Source organism: Mauremys reevesii, linkage group 8 (assembly GCF_016161935.1).
Source record: "Mauremys reevesii isolate NIE-2019 linkage group 8, ASM1616193v1, whole genome shotgun sequence".
NCBI classification, from domain to species: domain Eukaryota; kingdom Metazoa; phylum Chordata; order Testudines; family Geoemydidae; genus Mauremys; species Mauremys reevesii.
This window is the reverse complement of record NC_052630.1, coordinates 75,755,259-75,782,485: the sequence shown is the minus strand read 5'-3', so window position 1 is coordinate 75,782,485 and position 27,227 is coordinate 75,755,259. Positions and strand designations below refer to the sequence as shown.

The 27,227-nt window shown below is 41.2% G+C and overlaps 1 protein-coding gene across 3 annotated transcripts in view; it reads left to right on the top strand.

Annotated features, from left to right (window-relative positions):
• Positions 1 to 26,283, top strand: part of MTF2 (metal response element binding transcription factor 2) — a 55,827-nt gene extending 29,544 nt beyond the window's left edge. For 2 of the 3 annotated variants that reach the window (XM_039484438.1, XM_039484440.1), the window contains 9 exons: positions 12,199 to 12,294; positions 12,548 to 12,616; positions 13,438 to 13,561; positions 18,204 to 18,271; positions 18,671 to 18,841; positions 21,570 to 21,678; positions 21,820 to 21,878; positions 21,996 to 22,100; positions 23,903 to 26,283. In XM_039484438.1, the coding sequence (XP_039340372.1) occupies positions 12,199 to 12,294; positions 12,548 to 12,616; positions 13,438 to 13,561; positions 18,204 to 18,271; positions 18,671 to 18,841; positions 21,570 to 21,678; positions 21,820 to 21,878; positions 21,996 to 22,100; positions 23,903 to 24,260 (1,159 nt within the window). In that variant the 3' untranslated portion in view covers positions 24,261 to 26,283. The remainder of the gene's footprint in view (positions 1 to 12,198; positions 12,295 to 12,547; positions 12,617 to 13,437; positions 13,562 to 18,203; positions 18,272 to 18,670; positions 18,842 to 21,569; positions 21,679 to 21,819; positions 21,879 to 21,995; positions 22,101 to 23,902) is intronic. The other variant, XM_039484439.1, reaches the window with a different exon arrangement.
• Positions 26,284 to 27,227: the final 944 nt, after the last annotated feature.

Below are 27,227 nucleotides of genomic sequence, written 5' to 3'. Positions count from 1 at the left end.
CCACATACCACCTTCCAGTGAAGTGCCTTGTAGGGAATTTTCGCAATGCATTATGGGGCATGCACAAGTTGTGGGGCATGCATGGGTGACTGGGAGTAAGGAGTCAAGTTCCCATCATGCAGCTTTTTCCATCCCCTTAATGCCATCCTTATCCCATGATCTTTTGCTCCTTTTTAAAAATTCCACAAACTCTTGCAGCACTTGTTGCTGTCTGCCGTTTCTGACAAAACATGGAGCATGGACAGCTCTACGCTGTTGTCATGAACATTGCAAACAGAGAATGAATGGACCCTCTAGTATTTGCAGAGCTGCGGGAGATACTGCAACAGGGGGAAATCCATGATGATTTGTTTCAAGACATAATGTTAAAGGACAGTGAAAAACAATTGGAGCTTGGTGATGGTCATGGACAGCTGCAGACAGGGCTGTTCTGGGCCTGAGAAACAAGCACAGATTGGATCACATCGTACTGCAGGTATGGGACAAGCTGTAGCTGCAGCACTACAGGATGTGAAAGGCCACATTCCTGGATCTGTTAGCTGAATTTGCCCCAGTCCTCCAGAGCATAGACATAAAAATGAGAGCGGTACTGGCAGTTGAGAAGTGAGTAGTGATAGCACCGTGGAAGGTTACAGCGTTGTATTGCTGCTGGTCAGTCGGAAATCATTCTGAAGTTGGAAAATCCACAGTGGGGGCTATTGTCATGCAAATATGTAGGGCCATTTATCATCTCCTGTTGCACAGAACTGTGATGCTCTGCAATGTGTAGAGCATTGTGGATATATTTGTTGCTGTGGGATCCCGAACTGCAGTGGGGTGGTAGATGGCGCACACATCCCTATTTTGGCCGCACACAGAGTACGTCAACAGAAGGGGCTACTTTTCTGTGGTTATGAAAGCATTGGTAGATCACCAGGGATGCTTCACTGTCATTTGTGTGGATTGGTCTGGGAGGGTTGCATCTTTAAGAACACAGGGCTGTTCATGAATCTGGAAGCAGGGATGCTTTCTCCTGACCGGCAGATTGCTGTTAGTGATGTTGAAATGCCAATAATGATCTTGGGGGACTCAGCCTACCTCTTGCTCCCCTGTCTTACAAAGCTAAACACTGGCCACCTCGACACCATCCTGGAAAGATTCAGCTGCTGACTCAGCGGCACAGAATGACAGTTTTGAATGTATATTCATCGGGTTGAAGGAACACTGGCAGTGTTTACTCACCAGATTAGATCTCAGTGAGAAAAATATCGCAATGGTTATAGCTGCCTGTTGTATCCTTCATACTACCTGTAAGTCAAAGAGGAAAAGTTGCTGCATCAGTGGAGACAGAGGTGGAGTGGCTGTCCACTGACTTTGAACACGCGGGCCATTAGAAGAGCTCAGTGTGGGGCTATGTGGTTGAAGGAGACCTTGAAAGGAGCAATTTAATGGTCAGCTATAGTAATGTGCTGCTCTTCTTCGAATGGAGTCCCAGTGGGCGCTCCACTTTAGGTGATTGTGTGCCCCTGCGCCTCTAGTTGGAGAATTTCAATAGCAGTACCTGGCTGGGCCACACATACATTCTCCCAGTCTCGTGCCTGCAGCAGTGATTAACTAGCACTGTGCGGCTGCCGCCTCCATCTCACCCTCCGACACAACCCATTCCTTTTCAACCGCTCTTGGTCTGAGTTGGAGCTCCGACAGTGCCTCACTAGCTTTGCCTTCGTGTTAGCAGTACATAACAGCTAGATTAGTGTTGGTCTATAATAGTTAGGGTAGTTCATTAAGACCCTCTCTCTCTCTTTATTTCTTCCCTGTTAAAGGATTTTTTTTTTAAATCATTTTGTCCCACTTGAGATATTCTTCAAAATGTCAGGATCTCGAGGCTTTAAATGTTGCCTCTCCTGCCGCAAGGCAGTTTCACTTTCAGGTGGACATTCAATGTGTCTAGTGCTTGGGGGAAACACGTACCCCCAAAAGTGCACCCATTGCCACAACTTCGAGGCTCGCACAAGAAAGTACGTCGCGTAACTTAAATCCATTTCCCCCACCCCCCCACTGTAGACCAGGCCTAAGAGGAAGTGTTCCACGATTCAGGCTCCAGCATCGGTACCGACCGCACTGCGGCAAAGTACCTATGAGTGGGCCGGGACTTTGGTACTGTCAAAGCCACAGTCCCTAAGTGGGCAGACTCTAAAAAGGAAGGCAGAGAAAAGACTGCCCATGGCACCGGCAGCAACAACTAAACACTTAGTGCCCAGTGCCTCTGCAGTTTCTAAGGCATTGACACCACCTGCTAGCTCCTTGCCACATTGCAAGGATGCATCAGCAGTAAAACTTGCTCCGTCCCTCTCGGTGAAGTTGATGTCGGCACCTATTCCTCAGGCGCCACAATACCTCCTGGTACCGCAGCAACTCTCAGCACCGCTGCAAATGCAGACGGCACTGCCAGTACCGAACTTACAGCAGTTTCTTGCACCTACAGATCTGTCAGTGGCCCTGGCACCTGAGTTGCCTCTCCTTGGTACTGATACTGTCTTGCTGTTTTCACTTCCGCTGTCCCTTCTTCAGCGAGAAAGACAAGCAAGGGGAAGTTTTTTCGTCCCAACACTCCTCAACTTTGCAAGGCAGTATCAGATCTGAGCCACAAGTGCAGCCTAAGCATCACCCCAGATCAGATTTCCAGGAGTGGTACAGACACCCATGGGAACCTCCACCAGTGATTTTCCCCACCACAATGGCCTTCTGGGACCCATGGGCAACCTACAGCCAATACTACTCTGAACGCCCGAGAGGTCCCAGGGAAGCTCAGAGTACGGGTGGCCATCCTGAAACTGAGAAGGAGCCAGAATTTACCAATGTACATTGCCAAAGAGCCACAGTAACACAGCAGCCCCCCATCAGCTCTCCCTCCCCTCCCACTGCTCCCAGCCCCTCCCACCCACTGGCAGCCCTCCCCACATCTGATCAGCTGTTTTGTGGCATGCATGAGGCTCGGGAAGGGGCGGGGGAAGAGCAAGGGCATGGCAGGCTCAGGGGAGTGTGTGGGAAGGGGTGGAGTGGGGGCACGGCCTGTGGCAGAGCCAGGGGTTGAGCAGTGAGCATCCCCTGGCACATTGGAAATTTGGCACCTATAACTCCAGCCCCAGAGTCAGTGCCTATACAAGGAGCCGCATATTAACTTATGCGGCTCTTCAGGTGGCTCCGGAGCCACAAGTTGGCCATCCCTGACAGTCTCCTCACCAGCATCAGCAGCACCATTTGACATTTCCCATGTGTGATCTTTCAAGGAAACGGAGGTTGTGCACCAGAAGGCTATTTCTGTCACCAGCCCTCCTCCCTCGCCTGATGAGACCACCATGCCTCCGCCACCTACTGCCGGAGATGAATTCACACAGTTTCAAGATCCATTTAAAAGGATGGCTGACATGCTCCAAATACCCCTCAAGGAAGTCACTAAATCACAGCACAAGCTCTTGGACGTACTCCACACAACTACCTCATCTAAGATCTCACTGCTGATTAATGCCGCAATCTTGGAGCCCACCACAGCCTTCTGGCAGACCCCTGCCACAATCCTACCTACACATAAAAGGAGGAGGATAAAAAATGTTACATCCCTTCGAAAGGGCTAGACTTTTTATTCTCTCAACCCCAGCCAAACTCTCTGGTGGTAGACTCACTTAACGAAAGTGGCTGGCAACATTATTCCAGGACCACGCCGTATGACAGAGTGGAAGAGACTGGATCTACTCAGCTGCAAGGCCTATTCATCAGCAACTTTACAAGTTAGAATCACTAATTATGAAGCCCTAATGGCAAAATACAACCATATGAATTATTCCAAACTCTCTAAATTTATTGACTGCATACCTGAATTAAAAAAGAACAATTTACATCACTCATCTCAGAAGGATACCTGTTGGCCTGCATGGCCCTTCAGGCATTGTTGGATTCCGCTGACATGGCAGCTAGGTCCATCACTACTGCCATTGTAATGTGCCGAGCCTCCTGGCTTCACTTGTCGTGGTTTCCAAAGTAGAGGTGCAATCCAAAGTAGAGGACCACCCCTTCGAGGGTCCAAAACTGCTCACGGGTAAGACCGATGAATCCCTCCACTCACTAAAGGATTTGACGGCTGCTCTCAGATCTCTTGGCATATATACACCTGCAACACAATGTAACCAGGGCAGGTATTACACCTCACAACATTTAAACAGGCTCCTTATACATAGACCCAGAGACAATAGGATCCTCAGAGGCGCAGACAAAGGCCACCAAGTGTAAAACAAACTCTTTTCAACCCACCGCACCACTACAACCTATCCCAGACATCAATTTTGAAGGTTTGGTCACGGGCTTAGCAGACCTCCCCCAATTATCAGTGCTGACACCACTATCCATCAACCATCCATTTACAGGTTATGTAATACCATTCTACTCAATATGGCAAACCATCACTTCCAACAAATGGGTATTGGAAGTCATCAAAACAAGATACTCCTATCCCGTTCTTCTCCATCCCCCTCTATCCACCCTCCCTCCCCATCCCTCCTCAGGGACCCCTCTCACGAGCTCCTCGTGAGACAGGAAGTAGAGCACCTTCTACAACTCGGTGCAGTAGAACCAGTGCTGCTACAACACACAGGGAAAGGGTTCTATTTCGATTTATTTTTTAACCCAGAAAAAGTCTGGGGGATTGAGACCTATTCTCGATCTCAGGAACCTAAACAAATTTGTCAAAACACAATAATTCTGGATGGTTACTTTAGCAACAATCATTCTAGCTCTGGAACGAGGAGATTAGTTTGTAGCCCTCGACCTGCAAGATGCTTATTTTCACATCACTATTCATCCAGCACACAGACTCTTCCTCTGATTTGTCCTTGTGCAGGATCAATATCAATACCTGGTACTGCCCTTTGGCCTTTCCACAGCTTCCCGAGTGTTTTCCAAAGTTCTGGCAATGGCAGCAGCCCACTTACGCAAGCAAGGAGTCATGATGTACCCATATATAGACGGTTGCCTCCTCAGGGCTCCTACTTGGAAAAAAGCCATCAAAGCCACACAAAAGATGTCATTCTTCACAAACCTCGGCCTGCAAATAAACCTTCAAAAGTCAACATTAACACCAGTTCAGAGATTTGTCACCCTTTTTACCATTTCACAGATGTGTCACCCTAGCGTCTAGTGAACCTGATCAATACCACAGTGAGCAGTCCACAAACATCCGTTAGGACCTGCCTGTGACTACTGGGACACATGGCGGTGACCACTTATGTCGTCTGACAAGCAAGACTGTGCATTTGCTGCCTCCAAGGGTGGCTCAGGATGGTGGACCTCCCACACAAACACAGTCTGAAAAAACTTTTAAACATGCCAACAAAAGTCAGACTCTCTTCAGTGGTGGACCCGCTTGCACAATTTGTGTGTAAGTGTCCCTTTTCTACAGACTTCCCCCGAACTGATAATCGCAACAAACGGCTCCATATTGGAGTGAGACTCCCACTTAGACAATCTCACCATCCAGGGCAGATGGTCTTCTTCGGAATCAACACTGCACATAAATGTTTTGGAACTGCGAGCCATTCACAACGCTTGCACACATTTCCTGCCTCTGATCAAAAACAAGGCCATGCAGAGCATGACAGACAATGCGATCTGGATGTTCCACGTAAACAAACAAGGAGGAGCGAGGTCACACTCCCTATGTATAGAGGCCATAAGGCTGTAGATATGGTGTAGTCAACACACCATCTCCATATCAGCCACCTACCTACCAGGATCTCACAACATCGCTGTGGACATGTTAAGCTAAAAGTTCTCCCACGACCACGAGTGGGAAATAAACACCTCAGTAATTCACAACATATTCCAACAATGGGCCTTCCCCATAATAAGTCTATTTGGCACGGGTCGACACCAAATGTCCAATGTTCTGTTCCAGAGCAGGCCTTGGGACCAAGATCCAGGGGTGACACCTTCTTCATCTGATGGGACGTGCATCTCCTGTATGCCTTTCCCCGACCCTGTTGCTGGCCAGGGTTATCCACAAGATCAGAACCGACAAAGCCATCCTGATAGTCCCAGTCTGGCCCAGGCAAACCTGATATCCATATGGACAACAGATGATCCTCATGCCCATCTCATGTCCTCCCACCTCTTCCGAACCTCTTGTCACAGGGTGCAGGCCAGATCTTGCAGCCAAACCTGGAGACACTCCACCAGAGAGCTTGGCTCATCAGTAGTTCCAAAGCTAGGAGGAGATCTGTTCCGAGGAAGTTAGACATCTTGTTGAACAGCAGACACTTGACATACCTCCACAGGTGGAAGAGATTCCACATGTGGTATTTAAACAAAGGAATAGAAGCCACTACCGCTACTCTGCCAATAGTCCTGGATTACTTATAGGGTGACCAGATGTCCCGATATTTAGGCATTTGCCCTGTGTCCCAACCGATTGGTTGGTTGGGACGCAATTTGTCCCGATATTTTTGCGGCACACTTCCCCCCCACCCCCACCCCCAAGTGTCCTGATATTTTCTTCCTCTCATCTGGTCACCTTAATTACTTACTCCAACTTAAGAAATTGGATCTCTGAATGAGGTCTATATGAGTTCAAATGGCAGCGATCACAACCTTCCACCACAAAGTCGATGGGGTCTCAGTCTTTGCACAGCCAATTACCGGAAGATTCCTACGGGGCATACGTAACATCTACCTAGAGCCCCAACTCCTCCATGGGACCTCACTCTAGTGCTTCAATCCCTCCCAAGTGACCCTTTCAAACCTTTGACTAAGTGCTCACTACTCCACCTGTCCATGAAAGTTGCTTTTCTCGTTGCCATCATGTCTGTAAGACATGTAAAAGAACTTGGGGCCCTTATGGGGGAAGATTGGACAAATGATCAGGGAGGAGCATAAAAATATTGCTCAAGCATGCAGGAGTGAAATCAGGAAGGCCAAAATCACACTTGGAGTTGCAGCTAGCAAGAGATGTTAAGAGTAACAAGAAGGGTTTCTTCAGGTGTGTTAACAAGAAGGTGGTCAAGGACAGCGTGGGCCTCTTACTGAATGAGGGAGGCAACCTAGTGACAGAGGATGTGGAAAAAGCTAATGTATTCAATGCTTTCTTTGCCTCTGTCTTCACGAACAAGGTCAGCTCCCAGACTTCTGCACTGGGCAGTACAGCACGGGGAGGAGACTACCAGTTCTCTATGGAGAAAGAAGTGGTTCAGGACTATTTAGAAAAGCTGGATGAGCACTAGTCCATGGGGCCGGATGCGCTGCATCTGAAGGTGCTAAAGGAGTTGGTAGATGTGATTGCAGAGCCATTGGCCATTATTTTTGAAAACTCATGGCTATTGGGGGAGGTCCCAGATGACTATAAAAAGACTAATGTAGTGCCCATCTTTTAAAAAAGGGAAGGAGGAGGATCTGGGGAACTACAGGCCAGTCAGCCTCACCTCAGTCCCTGGAAAAGTCATGGAGCAGGTCCTCCAGGAGTCAATTCTGAAGCACTTAGAGGAGAGGAAAGTGATCAGGAACAGCCAGCATGGATTCATGAAGGGCAAGTCATGCCTGACTAACCTAATTGCCTTCTATGATGAGGTAACTGGCTCTGTGGATGAGGGGAAAGCAGTGGACGTGTTATTCCTTGACTTTAGCAAAGCTTTTGATACAGTCTCCCACAGTATTCTTGCCAGCAAGCTAAAGAAGAACGGGCTGGATGAATGGACTGTAAGGTGGATAGAAAGCTGGCTAGATCCGTCAGGCTCAATGGGTAGTGATCAATGGTTCCATGTCTAGTGGGCAGCCGGTATCAAGCGGAGTGCCCCAAGGGTAGGTTCTGGGGCTAGTTTTGTTCTGTGTCTTCATTAATGATCTGGAGTATGGCATGGACTGCACCGTCAGCAAGTTTTCAGATGACACTAAACTGGGAGGAGTGGTAGATAGGCTGGAGGGTAGGGATAAGATACAGAGGGACCTAGACAAATTAGAGGATTGGGCCAAAATAAATCTGAGGTTCAACAAGGACAAGTTGAGAGTCCTGCACTTAGGATGGAAGAATCCCATACACTATTACAGACTAGGGAACCGAATGGGTAGGCAGCAGTTCTGCAGAAAAGGACATAGGGGTTACGGTGGATGAGAAGCAGGATATGAGTCAACAGTGTGCCCTTGATGCCGAGAAGGCTAACGGCATTTTGGGCTGTATAAGAAGGGGCATTGCCAGCAGATTGAGGGACATGATCATTCCCCTCTATTCGACATTGGTGAGGCCTCATCTGGAGTACTGTGTCCAGTTTTGGGCCCCACACTACAGGAAGGATGTGGAAAAATTGGAAAGAGTCCTGTGGAGGGCAACAGAAATGATTAGGGGGCTGGAGCACGTGACTTATGAGGAGAGGCTGAGGGAACTGGGATTGTTTAATCTGCAGAAGAGAAGAATGAGGGGGGATTTGATAGCTGCTTTCAGCTACCTGAAAGGGGGTTCCAAAGAGGATGGATCTAGACTGTTCTCAGTGGTAGCAGATGACAGAACAAGGAGTAATGGTCTCAAGTTGCAGTGAGAGAGGTTTAGGTTGGATATTAGGAAAAACTTTTTCACTAGGAGGGTGGTGAAGCACTGGAATGGGTTACCTAGGGAGGTGGTAGAATCTCCTTCCTTAGAGGTTTTTAAGGTCAGGCTTGACAAAGCCCTGGCTGGGATGATTTAGTTAGGGATTGGTCCTGCCTTGAGCAGGGGGTTGGACTAGATGACCTCCTGAGGTCCCTTCCAACCATGATATTCTGTAGCACACCCACCATATAAGATCTTTCTTAGGAATAAGGTCACTCCAAGGCCGCACCCAAAGTTTCTATCTAAAATCCCTTCTTCATTATACATTAATCAACCCATTCGTCTTCCCATCTCCTTTCCTAAATCTCAGAAGAACAAATAAGAGGTGGCATTCAACACCCGGGATGTCCAAAGAGCACTAGCCTTTTATCTAGAATGGACCAAAGTGTTTAGAAAGACTCCTAAATTGTTTCTCTCCACGATGGAAAGGGCCAAAGGCAAACCCATATCTAAGCAGAGACTTTCCAAATGGATTTCTGGCTGCATCCAGCTTTGCTACATCCAACATGAACTGCAACCTCCATCATGGATCAGAACACACTCCACAAGATCCATAGCCACATTGGTAGCCTTTTTGAACATGCCTTTTATGAACGATGTGCTTATCACTGACATAGGTTAAGCAGCCACTTGGACATCCTCTCACACGTTCATACAACACTACGGGATTGACCAGGACTCAGCCTCTGACACTCGGCTGAGTCATAATCTTACTGTCCATTCAGACCTAATTCCAAAGCCCCTCCTTTCCCTTGAGTGGCACTGCTCTACAGTCACTTAAAGTGGAGCGCCCACACGGACTCCACTCAAAGAAGAAGAGAGGGTTACTCATCTCGTGCAGTAACGGAGATTCTTTGAGATGTGAGTCCCTATGGGTGCTCCCCTACCCACCCTCTTCCCCTCTACTTCAGAGTTCTAATTTAGTTCTCTGTGGTAGAGAAGGGCAGGTGAGGGTGATTGCACAGCGCTAGATAATTGCCGATGCAGGCACAAGACAGGCTGTGCACATGTGTGGCCCAGTCAGGTACTGCTGTTGAAATTCTCCACCTGCGTGCCCCTGCGCCTCTAATCACCTAAAGTGGAGCACCAACAGGGACTCGCATCTCGAAGAACCTGTTACTGTACAAGGTGAGTAACCCTCTTTTCATGACAGTACTCTCTCTGGCCCTGAAGTATGGAGGGGTGGTTAGAAATTGCGTCGTGCTTGGTGTACATTTATTAATATTAGTCTCTTAATGACCTGTGAATTATGCAGTGCTTGCTGTAGGTTTATAATTATATAACTGTACCTATGAATTCTATGATCCTGTTCTGTTACAAGTAATGTGTCCTTTAAGTAGTGCAAGGCATTCTGTGATGTTATGAAGTTTAAAAAGAAGAATTTATTTCCAAAATATAAATTTATTGCATACCAAAAATAGTGCAAAACATTTAGTGGGCAATTATAAACCAATACAGTGTAAACTAATAAAATAAACTAACAGAAATTTAAAATTGAAATGAGGCGGTAAGGGAGCTGCTGAAATTGAGTTCTTCGTTGACTGCAAAGGGATGTAGGTGAATCTGTGACTGGACCTGGAGGCCAACAAGAATCTGCATCAGTTGTATTTCTTGCCTGAGAAGCCCCATTATGTTCTGGTACATCTCCCTCTTGTCTTCCTGCTGGGATTCCTGGGCCTTTCTTCTGTCTGCTCTTTCCTTCTCTAGGCTGTCTGGTATGTTCACAGTCTGCTGCAGCACTGGCTTGCAGTATCTCACTGAATATGTCATCTCAGTCTGCATCTTTCTCCTCCTGCTCGTGTTGTTTGTGTGTGGAGGGAGCACCACTCCAGGCTGCAACAGCAGCAGCTACAGATAAAACAGGCAGATGTATCGTATTTACAGCCACAATGGAAAGCTGAAGATCAGTTTCAGAATTCCCTTCTTCTGTTTTAAATAAGACATGCTTATTCATCTTTTGCACCCCACTGCACTGCTCTCCAGCTGCAGACATTGAGTATGGCCTGCCCGGGGAAGGGCGTGAGGGAATTGTTCAGTTGCAAACAAAATTTTTGCCTCTATTCCAATGGCATTGAGTACCGGTGCTATTTTCTGTACGGAGTGGTGGTGTTTTTTAACTGATATTTCATTCCTGAGGGTAACAGGCACAGAGAACAGACCTGTGACTGGTGTCCTCATTCTGCTTGTCTCTTTGCTTCTAGCGTGTTTGTTGCAATGGTGCATGCTGAAGTCATTGTAGAGTAGACTCTTAACAGTCCACTTTGAAAATTATGGAATGGCTGCGGTTATTATGTCTGTTTGCTGACCTTACTCATTTTTATACTAAGTGCTACCTGGAACGGTGCTTAGAACTTTACATAAAATATCTGAATCTTACTACTTTTACTGGCACTTATGTTAAGGTTGGGAAAGTGGTATTGAGAAAATGGGCAGAGGGATGTCTGGTTTATATAAAAGTGGTATCTTTGTAGAATGAACCTAGTTCACATTTGGAAGAGATGTAGCTTTTTTTTTTTTTTTCCAAAGGTATTCAGCAGTGTATCATTTTGTTTATATTACAGTAAAAAAGACCCCCCGCTTTATTTTTTATTTTTATTACAGAACCAAAATACTTATGAATAGTCTAGAGCAGTGGTTCCCAAACTTTTTTTGGCATCACGCCCCCTTTTTAATTTTTGAGAAACCCTCACGCTCCCAATTTCTCCTTTACCATCATCCAACACACCCCTCCCCCCAATCCTTGTCCCCTGACCGCCCCCTCCTGGTACCCCACTCCTCATCCAATCCCCCCTGTCTCCTGACTGCCCTGACCCCTATCCACACCTATCCAACTCCCCCGCTCCCTGTCACCTGATCGCGCGCGTGCCCCCGAATCTCCGCCCCATCCAACCGCTCCCTGTCCCCTTACTGCCCCAGCGGGATCTCCTGCCCCTTATCCAACTCCCCCTTCCCCCGCTCCCCGCCCTCTTATTAGGCTGCTCAGAGCAGCAGGACTGGCTTATTGGAAAGCCTGGGAGGTGGGCGGGCACAAGGGGTGGGGGGACAGGAGGGGAGGGGCCGGAGGCTAGCCTCTTTGTCCGGGAGCTCAAAGGCCGGACAGCCTCGCACCCCCCCTTGGAATTTCTTCGTGCCCCCCAGTGTGGGAACCAGTGGTCTAGAGTAATAAAAGATGTTGGTCCTATTTAACTGCAGTTTTTCTTGAAAATTTACTGAGTAGTTAAAGAGGATGTGATCAGAATAAAAAATTTTCCCTTTAATTTTTAAATAAATGTCCATACATATGCAGTAAATAGTTCACATTATAATAAACATAATTTATTTTATTCTACAGCTGCTTATTATTTGCATTTCTTCCACCTGAAAAAACAAGCACAGACTAGTCAGTCAGTTTCTCTTGTTTCTAGTCATTTTCACCATGGAAATAAAATTTATTGAAATCTCTATTGATACACTTAATAAAAATCTTATTTTTAAATTTTTTTGGTCAACTTTGACCTAATAGTCTTTCTAAATATAATATGACCACACTGTATTGGGGAAACATTTGCAGCAGTTTTATTGTAACACTTGTCTTATTTTTATTTCTGTTGGTGAAGCTGGTATTTAAAGATGCTGCAGTGCTGCAAATGTAACCAGTGGTTTCATGAGGCTTGTGTGCAGTGTCTCCAAAAGCCAATGCTTTTCGGTGACAGGTAAGAAGCTTCAACTGAACTTTTTTTGTTTTTTATTTAAAATGTGGATTGTTTTAATCCTCTTTTAATATTTTATGTTTAAATACAAATATAGTCATAACTCCGAAAGCATTTTAGAATGCAGTTTGTAAGGAAGACACAACAAAATGAAGTTTATATTTAGTTCTCTGGCTATTTAACTCACGGCATCTAAAGTGTTAGGTTTGTCTTAAGAGAATGGCTTTTAATATCTTAATTTTATTTTTTGTTTTAGGTTTTATACATTCATTTGCTCAGTTTGCAGTTCTGGACCAGAGTACCTCAAACGTTTACCCTTGAGATGGTAAGTACAACTTAAAAAAGAAATATGTAACCCTCTACCCACTTTTCTCCTGGACATCTCATGTCTCTTTGTAAACCTGAGGATCATCTGGTTTATATTTTGATGTTTGGGTGGTACCCACTGCTTCTATAAACAAAGGACAGGTCTCCTTCAAAGCTAGTTATTGTGTGTCCTTAGTCATGTTGTTAATGCATGATATCTAGGGTCCTCTCCCTTGGACAATTCAATATTACAAACCACTGCTGGCTTGGGTATGAGAAACTTAAAAGTCTAAACAGGATCTGTTACCCAAGTATAGAGTACTGCCATTGGGCAAGCCAAATACAGTGTGCACATTAACAAGCATTTTGACATACTTTACAATAGAATTTCCTAGTTGAGAATTAGAAGTGAGTTGTAGTTTGAACCTTGTGAACTTGAGCTCTTCTGTACAAATACCAAATATTTTTAATAAGTTGCAACATGAATAAATATTTTATGGAAACTCATTTGATAATTTGCCAATGTTAAATTCCTGTATTTATCTTGCATCAATTAAATATTCTAAGATCTAAACAATCTTTGGAGCTAAAAGGGCATCATGGCAGTGGGGTGAGGCCTAGGGAGAAAACATGATGTAAGTCAGAAAAGGGGGATATAAATGCAGATTTTATAAGAATATTGTTTTGAAAATTTGAGACTGTTTCTAATCAGGCTTTGTACTCTTTTAGCCATATTGTGCTAATATTTTTGTGCAAAGCTATTTCAAGGACTAATGGTTTGTAAAAAAAATTAAAGAAATAAAAACTTAATTTTTTGATTTAAATATTTCTGAATTCTAGGGTAGATATAGCACATCTATGCCTTTACAACCTAAGTGTTATTCATAAGAAGAAATACTTTGATTCAGAGCTTGAACTTATGACATACATTAATGAAAACTGGGATAGATTGCACCCTGGTGAGGTAGGTAGTTGAAATATTCTTTTCTTGCTTTTGTTTTTCTTAGCAGTCAATACATTCACAAAACTACTGGGTGAGTGTCTGTGGCCTGCAGGAGGTCAGACTAAATTATTATTATTGTCCCTTTTGGCCTTAAAATCTGAAACAAAAGTAATGAGACATATGGTTTTAATAGACTTCTAGAACTATTCAGCATAACTTTTAAGTGTCATAGACTTTGAGCTATAAAATTTAGTATGATCCAGATAACTATTGCATAGTTTGTTGTTCAGATAACCACTTTCATTGTTTATACCCAAGCACTGAATCTTTGTTTGTTTTTTATATCTTCCATTTTTTTCTATTTAGAAATATGACAACGGTAAGGCATTTTCCTGCCCACTGTCCAGATGAATTAAGTACCCAAGAGGTTAAATAGATTAGTAAACTGTTAAAAGTAGCTGTCAAAGTAAGACTCTTTGTGAAAGCCAGAACACGAGCTTATTAGCAGCTTTGTGACAACTAAAGTAGAAAATGTCTGTGAATTGATTTTAAAATAGTCCTTAATAGGAAAATGTTAGGGGAAAATGAAGAGAAACTGAAGTCTGCAAACATTTTCCATATATGACCGAAGCTTTTAATTAAAAACCACCTAAACAAATGCTTGTAAGTGTATATATACTTAGTGCTTCAGAATAAAAGTGAATCGTAATATTTTCCTTCTGTATCTCAATAATTAAAAGAAATTTTAGTGTTCTAAAAAAACATTTTAAGCACTACATTACTGCAGATGCATCTACATATGACCTACATAGGATCTGTCGATTAGTATTTTGAATCATTGAGGTGCTGAAATAGAATGCTTTTTGCATTTTAACCACCTCAAAAAAAATTGATGTTACTATTAATACTTTTGCCATATTTGGTGCTTTGAAAAACGTTGGCTGACATCTACAAGTTATGGGATAGAAATCTTGAACTATTTTTAATTATAAGCATCTTTCTCTTTTTTTTACTAAATTGCAAGCTTTTTTGTAAAATTTAGCAAACACATTTTTCACAGAAGGTCAGTATGTCAGTGCTGCCTACTATTATCATTAGACTGTTTTGACTTTTTTCCAGTGACATGACAAGGCAGCCTGTTGCTGCCCCACTATGCTGCCTATTTTCAAGCTAGTTGATTTGCTGGGTAATTGCCTGAGGATTAAAGAAATTCAGTTCCCTAAACAAACCTACTCCCCAATAAATCTGATTAGGGAGAACAAGTGTTAACACATGGGGTTGTAGTTCTGCATGTAATGACAGACATAATTAATAGCTAAGCTAGTGTTGACAAAAAGCATGCAAAGTAACTTTTTTTTCTTATAAGAGAATCATTTCAGAAGGTTTTGAATTCTTTAAATACAGACAGGGCTGTTCCTAGGGGTGTGTGGGGCCCAGGACAACCCTCCTCCCCCTCAGCCCCAAGCCCCACCCTCACTCCACCCTTCCTCCAAGCTTCTGCCCCTGCTCTGCCCCCATTCCACCCCTTCCCCCAAGCCTCCACCCCTTTCTGGCTTCTGCCCCCCTCCCCGAGCAATGCAGGGCAGTCTGGGGCTGGGTCGCTCACTGCTGCCAGTGCCAGGCCCCCACTAACCCCCTCAGGCTGCCCTGGACTCCGTTTCCCCCTGAAGCGTGCTAACCCTCAAAGCATGGGGTCCAGGGTGGTTCCCCCGGTCCATCCTATGGACGCGACGGCTCTGAATACAGATACTGTATTCAATTGACTTAACACTTTTTATATCCTGATTATGCCCTAATTTGATGTACTTTTGTTTAATAAGTTAATATATCTGTGTGGTCCTTTTTGCCTAAGCCAAAGTAAACATGAGACACAAAATTCAGGTTTTTAGATCTCAAACACCTGGTATTTGTCACGATTCCTAAATTCTGGAAAAACACACTCAAGTAACTATGTTCAAAAACTTTTGGGTGTGGATACTTTTGAGTCTAATTATGACCCATCTTAAATAGCAGTAATTAAACAGAATTATTGTGATAGAGGTATCTGGATTAATTAGAATCTGATGTATAGCATGTTTGCTAATTCTGAAGTTGAGAATTCCTACAAATGATTGATCATGTTGAGCATTTTATATAAATAATAAAGAACAGGTCAATGTGTTCTATGCTTCTTTTTTCTGAGTCTATTTACAAGTATAACTTATTTTACCAAAAGTAAAAATGTGTTAATCTATAATGAAATACAGTAGCAGAATAGTAGAGAATGTGGTGAGTACTCACTTTTCATGGCATTTCAATAAGTTTTTTTTTAAAAACTGAATATTCCAGGCAGGACCATGACCTTTTAATACATTGCATGACAAGTGGACTAGATATCTGTTTTTAATTTCTGGTTTCTTACTGTTAGGCCAGAAATGCTGCAGAAGTAAACCTTCTTTTATTTATAACTATCCTCAGATATAAACAAAACTTGTTGCTAAAACCACTATTGCATAGAGAGAATGAAAACAGGCTATAAAGCAGGAAAATTCACTCCTGTCTGAGTGGCGCTTCCAGCTGGTTAAGCAGCAGCGTTTGTAAACTTCCAGAGGAGGCTGCTTCCTTTTCAACCAGAAGGCCAAATTCTGTAATGAACTAGGAGAGTATAGATAGTGTTGTACAGTAGAGGAAAAGTGGAGTGGGGGGAATCTTCAAGATTTGGGCATAAATATTGTAACCTCCGTGCCTCTCTTCCACTAAGGGAGAAAGGAAAAAATAGTGAAAAATTGTATGCTAGTCAACTCTGTATTTTGATATTGCTGGTAAATCTTGGGTTTTTGCAAAGCAGTGATTTATCAGGAATTTATATTGTATAAATGTTTCCTAGATCTCTCCTTGCATTGCTGAGGAGTCCATGGTGTTTAGAAATAACTTTTTTTTTTAATTTTCCTTCAGACCATTGCATTTTTTAATTAATAAGAGGCTAATTTTCTTGACCCTTATGTAAAATAGGAGAAAGGTGGTGGACTGGAACTAGGGCTCCTAAAACTAACATTTCAGTGTCATTGTTTTTAGAGTGAAAGAACTTCTGTAACAATTCTATATTGATTCTGTAGCTCAGGTCCTGCACAGTTGCAAAATCTGCTGTTGGCTCCAGAATTCCAGAGACTCTAAATACATGGGATGTATATGTGTGTACATATACCCAAAAGCTAGTTTGTGTAAAGTCAATTTTTTCACTAACATTCTTTGGCTAAATTAGTCTGTACGCTTTCCCTACCCCTGTTTTTAGTAAATTATCTCTGATATGAGTTCCGGTAGCACTTTTATCTTGCACAGTGGTGGGTCACTTTTGTGGGCTTTTTTAATACTAATAAAAATTAAGTGTTAAATGTGGTACCTTGCCCCTCTGCCACAAGTTTTGCAGATGTGGGGAATTGGAAAGGATTTTTTAAAAAAATTACCTTTGGCTTTTCTCCTTGATTTCTTTTCCTCTTCTTTTTTTTTTTTAAATTTATTATTCCTCACTTTTTTGTGTTCTTTAGTGGTATGAGTTTGTACTTTGTTGCAAGTTGTAAATAATCAGTCAGCCCTAAGTTACGTGGTATTTGTCCTAATCATGAATTGTGATAAATTATTGGCCCTGACTATATAATCAAAGGTCCACATACTTCACAGCAAGGTGGATGTAACTTCTGGGGAACCAGAATAGAATGTATGTGTAAGTTCTTTGGTAGCTTCCTTGAAATTTAAAAAAAATTATGTTAAATATGAAAATGAGTAGTAGTCAGTACTGTGGAGCCTGTTATTTATTTAAATAGTGAGTTACATTTATTTTATGTTGTCCCCATATCTTCAGTTCTTAGGGTTAAGTAGGTTTTTGTATTGGCAACTCATGAATGCATTCTATAAGCTTTAAGAGGGAAAGAAGCAGGTTTCAGTAGCTGGGAAGAAACTATTTGGGACTTGTGGCATCATAAGAGGAAGTTTAGGATTGTGGGGTAAATACTTTGAGCCTAATTCTGATTTACACTAAACCCTATTTACACATTTCTGATAATGAAAGGAAGTTTTAAAGTTGGGGAGTAAATATTTTATCTCCACTTTAAGGCTCTATTACACTTCCTGAGTGGTGTTAAGCAACCTTAGATTAAATAATAATTAGTCCCCTTAGCAGGATATGTCTGCTAAAATTATGATCAATTTAAATAGTTAACAATATTGATATATAAACTGTCTTGTACTTTCAGGGTTAACCCATTCATCTCAGTGGAATATTTAACACCACAGAGTTCTTGTTCCAAGATATCTGCAGGCTCATGAAGACAACACTGCATCAATTTATAGTCTATATTTCTATTGTATTTATAAGTTTTTGGTTGAGGTTTTCTAAAAAAAATTGTAAGAGCTACAAGAAACAATTTTCTTTTAAAATGAAAGCTTAGATTCTCTGGCAAGGATGGATTCTGCAGAAAATCGCACAGCCTAGACTCATGGAATACATTGGGTACTAAATATAATAGCCCATGCTTGGGGTAAGGCAACTTTCACCATAAATTATACCTTCAAGACATACTATGATCACAAACCAGTAGTCTTTAAACAAGCAGAGCTCTGATCTAGGTCATTGGACCTTTATTACTGAAAATTCTAGTAAGTTAAATCACTTCTTAATACTTTACAGCTGGCAGACACTCCAAAATCTGAAAGATATGAGCATGTACTGGAAGCATTAAATGATTACAAGACCATGTAAGTTGATGAGGTATTATTATTCATTTCAAGTGCTCTTTTCACATCTTACTTTAATGTAGATTCCCCCACCCCAGTCATCCTAGGAACTTTACCCAGAATAACTATTGGTGGCTGCAGGTGGCATTTTTACTAGATAGACTAAATTCTTTCTATGTTGAATATTTTGTGGTGATTGAGATAGCTTTGGAAGTCAGATCACCAGCAAAACTTGATTTAACTTCCATCTTTTCCCCCCCATCTTAGCATTACAAATTGGGGTGGAGAGGGGAGAACAAAATAGGATACATAAAACTAGCATTAGAAAGAGGATTCTAGTTTGCTAACTTTTTAGTTTGTGTACTTTTAAGACACTTTCGGCTTTCTCCAGTGTCTGAATTTTAATTCTTAATCACTTAGGTTTATGTCTGGAAAAGAGATAAAGAAAAAGAAGCATTTGTTTGGCTTGAGAATTCGTGTTCCTCCTATGCCACCAAATGCTGCTTTAAAGGCGGAGAAAGAACCGGAGGGAACATCTCATGAATTCAAAATTAAAGGCAGAAAATCATCCAAACCCATACCTGATGCAAGGTAAAATAAATCAACAGCATAGTGACTTCAGGACTTTGTAATGGAACTGAAATCATACAAAAAATAGCTGTCAAAAGTACCAATATTGCCTTAATGTTGTATCGTGCTAAAAGTTTATTCACCCATTTTAGTACAACCCTAGGATTAATGTGTAACAAATTAGTGAGGCAGAGATAGCACATACCTATTATGTAGATCCTGGCTAGTTGATTAACTTCTTAATGACAGTAGAAGATTTTTTTTCTCCAGCAGACTAACTTTGCATTAGATTGAATTTTGGGTCTAGAACAATATTGATTTCAAACTTCCATAAATATTTTAGATGGTCTGTTATCAGAGAGAGTCTCTCCCCAAAGGTTTTAAGTACATATTATGCATTATTAAACACGTATGTAGATGAATAACTTATTTCTGCATTTTGAGTGCAATTGCTTTAAGAATATAGAATGATCTTTACATTTATGCACTGACCTTTTGAGATTATGAAATCAGGATGTTGAGTTTAATCTACTTAGCCTTTAGAAAGACCTCTTGAAAGCAGTTTAATTTAGCAGCACTGAGAATAGAAAATAGATACTAGCTAACCAGACCTTGCTGCTCTTTAGTAAACAAAACATTGCTGCTCCTGTTACGCAACTGTCTGAACTAAGATTTTAAACAGGAGATGGGATTTCAAATTGTAAATCAAATTCCTAAATTATCTACTTTTTAAACACAATTGATTTTAACACTATCAGAATTCTATATAAATTGAACATTTTGTATTGTGGCGAAGCATCGACTCACTCACGTGGCACCGCCTGCTGGACGTCCAGGGAATTAGCTCGCCAGCCTAGAGCGCCCTCTGTTGGCTGGTGTCTTGCCCGTCACTGGCCCCCGTGTCCCTCCTGGACCCTCACAGTCTGAGTCTCCCCTCCCAGGGGAATCCCCAACCCCCTACCTCCACCTTGCCTCAGTATATGGCTACTGCCAGTCACCATCTAGCTCCTGCTCACTAGGGCGGACTGCAGTGTACATGGCATTCATCACTGGCAAAGGGGGGGTTGGACCTGCTGCCTTTGCCTACCCCAGGCTACCCCTCTGTAGCCCCAGTACCTGTTCTGGCCTTTATTCATAGATTCTAGGACTGGAAGGGACCTTGAGATATCAAGTCCAGTCCCCTGCCCTCATGGCAGGACCAAATACTGTCTAGACCATCCCTGATAGACATTTATCTAACCTACTCTTAAATATCTCCAGACATGGAGATTCCATAACCTCCCTAGGCAATTTATTCCAGTGTTTAACTACCCTGACAGTTAGGAACTTTTTCCTTATGTCCAACCTAAACCTCCCTTGCTGCAGTTTAAGCCCATTGTTTCTTGCTCTATCTTTAGAGGCTAAGGTGAACAAGTTTTCTCCCTTCTCCTTATGACATGCTTTTAGATACCTGAAAACTGCTATCATGTCCCTCTCAGTCTTCTCTCTTCCAAACTAAACAAACCCAATTCTTTCAGCCTTCCTTCATAGGTCATGTTCTCAAGACCTTTTATCATTCTTGTTGCTCTTCTCTGGATCCTCTCCAATTTCTCCACATCTTTCTTGAAATGCAGTGCCCAGAACTGGACACAATACTCCAGTTGAGGCCTTAGCAGCGCAGAGTAGAGTGGAAGAATGACTTCTTGTGTCTTGCTTAATGCATCCCAGAATCATGTTTGCTTTTTTTGCAACAGTAGCACACTTGTGGTCTACTCTTTAACCCCTAAATCCCTTTCTGCCGTACTCCTTCCTAGACAGTCTCTTCCCATTCTGTATGTGTGAAACTGATTGTTCCTTCCTAAGTGGAGCACTTTGCATTTGTCTTTGTTAAACTTCATCCTGTTTACCTCAGACCATTTCTCCAATTTGTCCAGATCATTTTGAATTATGACCCTGTCCTCCAAAACAATTGCAATCCCTCCCAGTTTGGCATCATCTGCAAACTTAATAAGCGTACTTTCTATGCCAATATCTAAGTCGTTGATGAAGATATTGAACAGAGCCGGTCCCAAAACAGACCCTTGCGGAACCCCACTTGTTATACCTTTCCAACAGGATTGGGAACCATTAATAACTACTCTTTATCGAGGCCTGCAGCCTGGGGGTTCTCCAGGGTGGAGCTCCCCAGCTCCTCTAGCCTTTCCCCAGCCCTGCTGCACTTGAGGTACCTTTGTCAGCTCCCAGGCAACCAGGCCCTTCTCCCTCAAGAGCTAGAGGAAGAGTCCTACAGCTCCTGGCTTCCTTGGCCTTTATAAGGCCAGCTACGGTCTGATTGGGGTGTGGCCCCAGCTGTGGCTGTTTCCCCAATCAGCCAAGGCTTGCTGCTCTCCCTAGCAGCGGCCTTCACGCAGCCTCAGCCCTGCCCCCAGGGCTGACTTCAAGCCCTTCAGGGCCGGAGCAGGTGACCACCTTGCTACAGTATGAATGTTCAAACATTCAAATATGCGCTCTTCCTAAACCATTGAGTTGTAGCATATGTCCCTGGAAAGGTTTTAGGTTTTGTCTGTTATCTTGATGTTGCCATATTACACTGCAGGCAAAGATCTCCAACTTTTTGTCAATTTGGCAAATTTTAATTTACAAGGATAACCTCATTTAGCATAACTGACTTGGAGTAAATGTCTAAACTTTTTTATTTTACACTGATTAAATCTTTTCCTTGGACAAGTCACTCCAATATTTTAAAAACAAAATGTCATCTTTCTTCTAGGGAAATAAGTAATGGCATTGAAAAACAGGGGAAGAAAAAATCAGTAGGTCGTCCACCTGGCCCATATACAAGAAAAATGATTCAAAAAATTTCAGAGCCGCCGTCTTTGGTATGAGTTCAAATAATTCAAATCTTTCTATACTTCAGAATATAATTTCTTAGGATATGACCATTAACTTTTAAGTTGTGTTTTTTGAAAAATTGATCATTTCCATTGAAACTATCTGAATTTTTTCCCCTTACTTCTCAGGATAAGGAACCAGTCCCAGTGCCAGAGAACCCGGCCTTGGATTTACCCTGCTCTGTTGGGTAAATGAAAAAACTAAACCATCCTAATAGCATCTCATTTTTGCTTGTCAAATGTCAGATTAATTGGTTAATGTTCGATTACTTTCATTACATGACAAATGTGTTCTTATGTCTCAGGAGATCTGATGGAACTGCTCATTCATCCAATACCTCAGATGTGGAATCCACAGGTGCTGCCAGTACAAAAGAAACTACCTCATCTAGCATTTCCAGGCATTATAGGTAAATAGTGAATTATCCATTAAAAGGAAACATGCAGAAACCTCTCAATCTTTTTCTCTAGGTTAATTTTCTGAAGGAGGAAAAAGAAAATGGTGCGATGATACTTTTATCATTAATTGACAAAGCAGCACTAATGTTGCAGGCATCCTACAGAGCTTGCACTTGCTGAAACATTGAATTTTCTCTCTTTAAACAAAAGCTATTTTAAGGAGAAATTAGCCCAGTTTCTCTGTGATTACTAACTACTGTTTAATGTTGAGATACAGTCTGCACTTGAACTGTTTACAACAAGAGGAACAACTGTATGGCCATTTCTTCAAATTAGACTTCTAATAAATGTTAATTGATACAAAACTCAGTTTGGTAGGACTAACTTGCACCTCAAATTCATTTCACTTTAACAGCCTTTGTTTTAATAATTTCTATTAATGTTAAAGAAAATTAAGTACCCAACTTATCTAAAATTATCAAGTTCAGTATATTTTCCACTGGGATTGAATCATCTTGACACACAGATTTGATAAGTTAATCAGTTATTTAAGAAAAACCTGGTCTTCTGGATGTTCCACAAATATCTGTTGGGCAGTTTTCTGCCTCATATTTAACATTCCTAAAGAATCTCTGTCAAATTGAGAAACAGAGTTTATAAGGGTCTTGATTCATGTCTTGCAAGCTTTGTCCCAATTTTGTAATTTCAAATACATTTGACATGACTAGTCTTTTTTTCCAGTCTAAAGCTGGCAAGTGTCTTCATCTGTGTGGCATGACCAGGTTTTTACACTTCTGCAGTTTATTTTTAATGTTCAAAACACACTGAATGAAACTTTTTTTTACAAACAAGTCACTTCATTTAAACAGTCTCTTTTGTGTGCACCAGTTTAGGGTCATAGCATTATTTTTTTTTAACTTACCAAGTCCACCAACTTGGCGCACCAACCATTCCAGTGTGCAAAAATGTAGGTGTAAATATGCTTTTTTCAAAGACTTAGATCCCTCACCCCTATAATATGACACTTAAACAATGCTACATCTTGTTCTTCTTTTTAGTCATCAGTACCTCTAATCTGTGAATTTTGCACATAAACCTTTTTACCCCCATGTGTAAAATGTCCACGAGGAGTCAGAAATTTAAGACTCTATTAACTATTGATATAGAGGATAACATGCACATTTTTTTTAAAAAAAAGAACTGAGGTGCACTCGATTTAGGAAATGCGATGATATTTTCTGTAACTGAGGGCTTGTCTAAATGAGAGAGTAGCACCTGGTTTAGTTTACAGTGTGAATTTAAACAGATTAAGTGAAACTGATGCAAATACCATTAAAGAGGGGCAATTAGTAACAGATTTAAGAAAAGTCACCCTTAAATAGGGTGACCAGACAGCACATGTGAAAAATCGGGATGGGGTGGGGGGTAATAGGAGCCTATATAAGAAAAAGACCCAAAAATCAGGACTGTCCCTATAAAATTGGGACATCTGGTCACCCTACTCTTAAACCAAAATAAGGTGCCCATACATGGGCTTGCACCTGTTTTAATTGAAGTTGGTTTTTAAACCAATTTAATTAAACTAGTGCAACTTTCTCATATAGACAAGCCCTTACATGGTAAACTTCCTGAAGCAGCCATTTATCTTCTTATGTAAAGCACCTATTGCTCTATATTGATATCAACAAATCATAACTAATGAGTTGTACAGATATTACTAAAATAGTAAAGCAGAATAAAACTGTACACAGGAGGCAAACTTTTTAAATAGTATTTCTAGGACTTAATGTTGGTGTCTTTTTTCTTTTTAAAGTAGCTTATCAGACTCCAGAAAAAGGACTCGTACAGGAAGAACTTGGCCTGCTGCAATACCACATTTGAGGAGAAGAGGTCGCTTTCCACGAAAAGCACTCCAGCCTCAGAATTCAGAAATTGTAAAAGATGATGACAGCAAAGAAGATTATCAATATGATGAACTCAATACAGAGATTCTTAACAATTTAGCAGATCAGGAATTGCAGCTGAATCATCTAAAGAACTCAATTACTAGTTATTTTGGTGCAGCAGGTAGAATAGCTTGTGGTGAAAAATACCGTGTTTTGGCTCGTCGGGTAACCCTTGATGGAAAGGTGCAGTATCTTGTGGAGTGGGAAGGAGCAACTGCATCCTGACTGTAGGACTGAACATTATGTTCACTGCACTGTCATCTGTAGGTAAAGTTTATAACCCATGGCTCTGAAGGAGACGTGTCTTTACTGTGTTTCTAAAAAAAAAAGAACCAATTTAGCCTTAACATGTACTTGTTAACATTACAAATATTGTGATAAAGATTTTTCTTAAAATCAGATCTGATACTTAAATTTTTTTAATGTGACCATTGTTAGATTGTTTTAGGTTGGGATATTTTGAGTTACAATTGCTTATAATGTGCATGGTGTTTAAAAAACTTTCTAGATAATTCCATGGATACAGTTTTTTGTGATTAGGGAAAATACCTAGCTAGCACAAATCTTTGGAGAAATCTTGTCTGTTTTCTTACCCAGATGTTTGCGGAAATGTATTTCTATTTCAGTACACTCTAGATTTCATAAAGTGCAGTGTATATAATGCCTACTGTAAAATATTGAAATTTTCTTTCAAGCAAAGTGTAAAAAAATATATTGAGCCTGTAAATTGCTCTTTGACTAGACTTCATTGTCTTTTTAATATATTCTTTCCGTGTGTGTGTATAAATACACACTATGTATACACGCGTGTGTGTATATATGTGTGATTGTGACCTATGCAATACAAATTATGGGATTGGGCAGCTTCTGAGTATATGTCCCATAATTCTTTTATCAGGAATAGTTGCAGTATTTACACAGCAGCATTTCTTCTCAGGCTTTATTGGATGCTGTTGCTTCCTATGTACTAAGGAAAAGTGTCAAACCAGTGCAGTGTCTCCTGGCAATGGGTGCAGTCATTGATGTTCATATGCTGTTGCTAATACAGTCAATTATTTTCCTTGTAAATCAGCCATTCAGAACATAAAGCAGGATTTTAAAATGTTGAACATGAACTCTATTAGTAGTAACACTTTAAAGTTTTTGTGGCACATTGATTGTAAATTTTGTCTCCCAGTTATAAAAGTAAGTCAACAGGAGCCACACACAAGATTCCTATAATGTCTGTAGTAATTGTTAGTCATGTTTGATAAATGTAGAATGAACAAAGTATTTTATTGCACAGGGTCAACAAACAGTATGTTGCCATTGAAGTAACAGTACTGCTTTTATAACAACTTTACCTCTTTTTGTTTTTATAAAATGTACCAAGTTTTAAATTGATAACTTTATTTTGCTTGTAAAGAGACAGTTTATCACCAGTGTTAAATGTATTTTTCTTTGTCTGCTATTTTGAGGGTTTTTAGCCAAAGAGTAAACAGAAGAATATTGTTATTTTGGTGGTTATTCACTTTACTGTCTTTCTTACACACTTGGAGTTTGCCACTGAAATAATGTTATGTAATATTTGTTAATTACATAGTGGTTTAAATGTAGTCTCTGGTTCAGTACTTATTTATTCCATTACTTATTATTTGACTTTTTTTTTAATTTACTGCCTGTCTTGAGCATCTTCAAAAGATGATTTTTCTGTCACCTTATTGCCAAAGGAAGCAGAGAAAACTTTGTTGCCCTGTGCTTGGTTCATTGTTGGCCAGGTAATAATAAATGAGCTTTACAAAAGTGCTTATTAAGAACTGCCACTTCTGTTTACCTTCACTAAAATGTGTTTTTTTTCTCTCACATACCCTCAGCTATTAATTTAAAGATGCCTTGCCTGTAGCTGTAATATTTTGATAAAAGCAAGTTTGTTAATTTTTGAATTTTTATATCTTGGGGTAATCCAAAATGTAAAGTCTTTGTAACATTACTGTCACATCTGTATCTGTCTTATTTCACTTTATCCAAATCCTTTAATTCTAACTGAACACCAGCAGTATTCTCAGTAATGCTTCTTTTTGAAGATAAATATTGGAATATACATGGGGGAAGGGAGAGGGAAATAACAATTGTCACACTTACATTGTCCGTAGTCTTAACTATTGTGAATGTCTTTGTTTCATTTTATTATGGTGGTTGACATGACTCTGATGTTCAGTTTGTATTTTTGGAGTTGCATTTCTTAGAATTAAAGAAGACCAACATTAAATGTGTGTATTTTTTGATAGAAGGAGTTTTGCTTCTGTATTCATGTGAAATACGTACTAGTACTCTGAATTTTCCCCCCCATGTCCTCCCTCAAACTATAGCCATACCTCTAACTTTTTTTTTTGAGCCTGTTGCCCTGCACATACACACAGAAGCAATAGATCCCTGAAAGTGTTCCAGTACTCACAGGGAATGTTTTGGTCATAAGAGGTACTCTTTGCATCCTCCTTATGTGAACACAAATATTTATGGTCATGGATTGTTAAAAGAAAAAGACAAAGATCACTGTTTAACAACAATTTGTGTATCAATCATTATTTTGATTTACATGGGTCTAAGTGTGAACTTTCATACCCACTGATTTTGCAGCTCTTTACCCAGGTGTCTGATTAATACTTTGTCCTTATTTATTTGTTCGTATTACTGTAGTGCCCAGAGATCAGAGCTCCATTGTAGTAGGCTCTGTACAAACATAACAAAGGCTCAGCTCTGAGATCTTACAATCTAAGTGTAAGGTGGATAAAACAGATAAGGGGAGCACAAGGACACAATGGAAGTATATCGATTACTGTGGAAAAACAATGGTCACAGCAAAACAGCTGCCTAACCATTGTCAAGTTTTATGTAGGCATTTCAACACAGAGGAGTTTCAAGGAGAAATCTGAAAGAGTACATGGGGGTTACTTTGCAGCTATTTAGGGGGAGTTCTTCTCATCCATAGTGGTGGTCAAAAGGGGCTTGTTAAATTTAAAAAATGGGCAATCAAGGCTGGTACTATTTGTGGAATGAAGGCAGGAATTGACATTTTGCTACCACATTAGAAATGATAGGGCAGAAATAAGTCATAAAGAGCCTTGAAAGTGAAGACATGTAGCTTGTATTTGCAGTGAAGGACAAGCAAGTGGAGGAATGCAAAGAGAAAGTTGATGTGGTTGAAGTAATAGG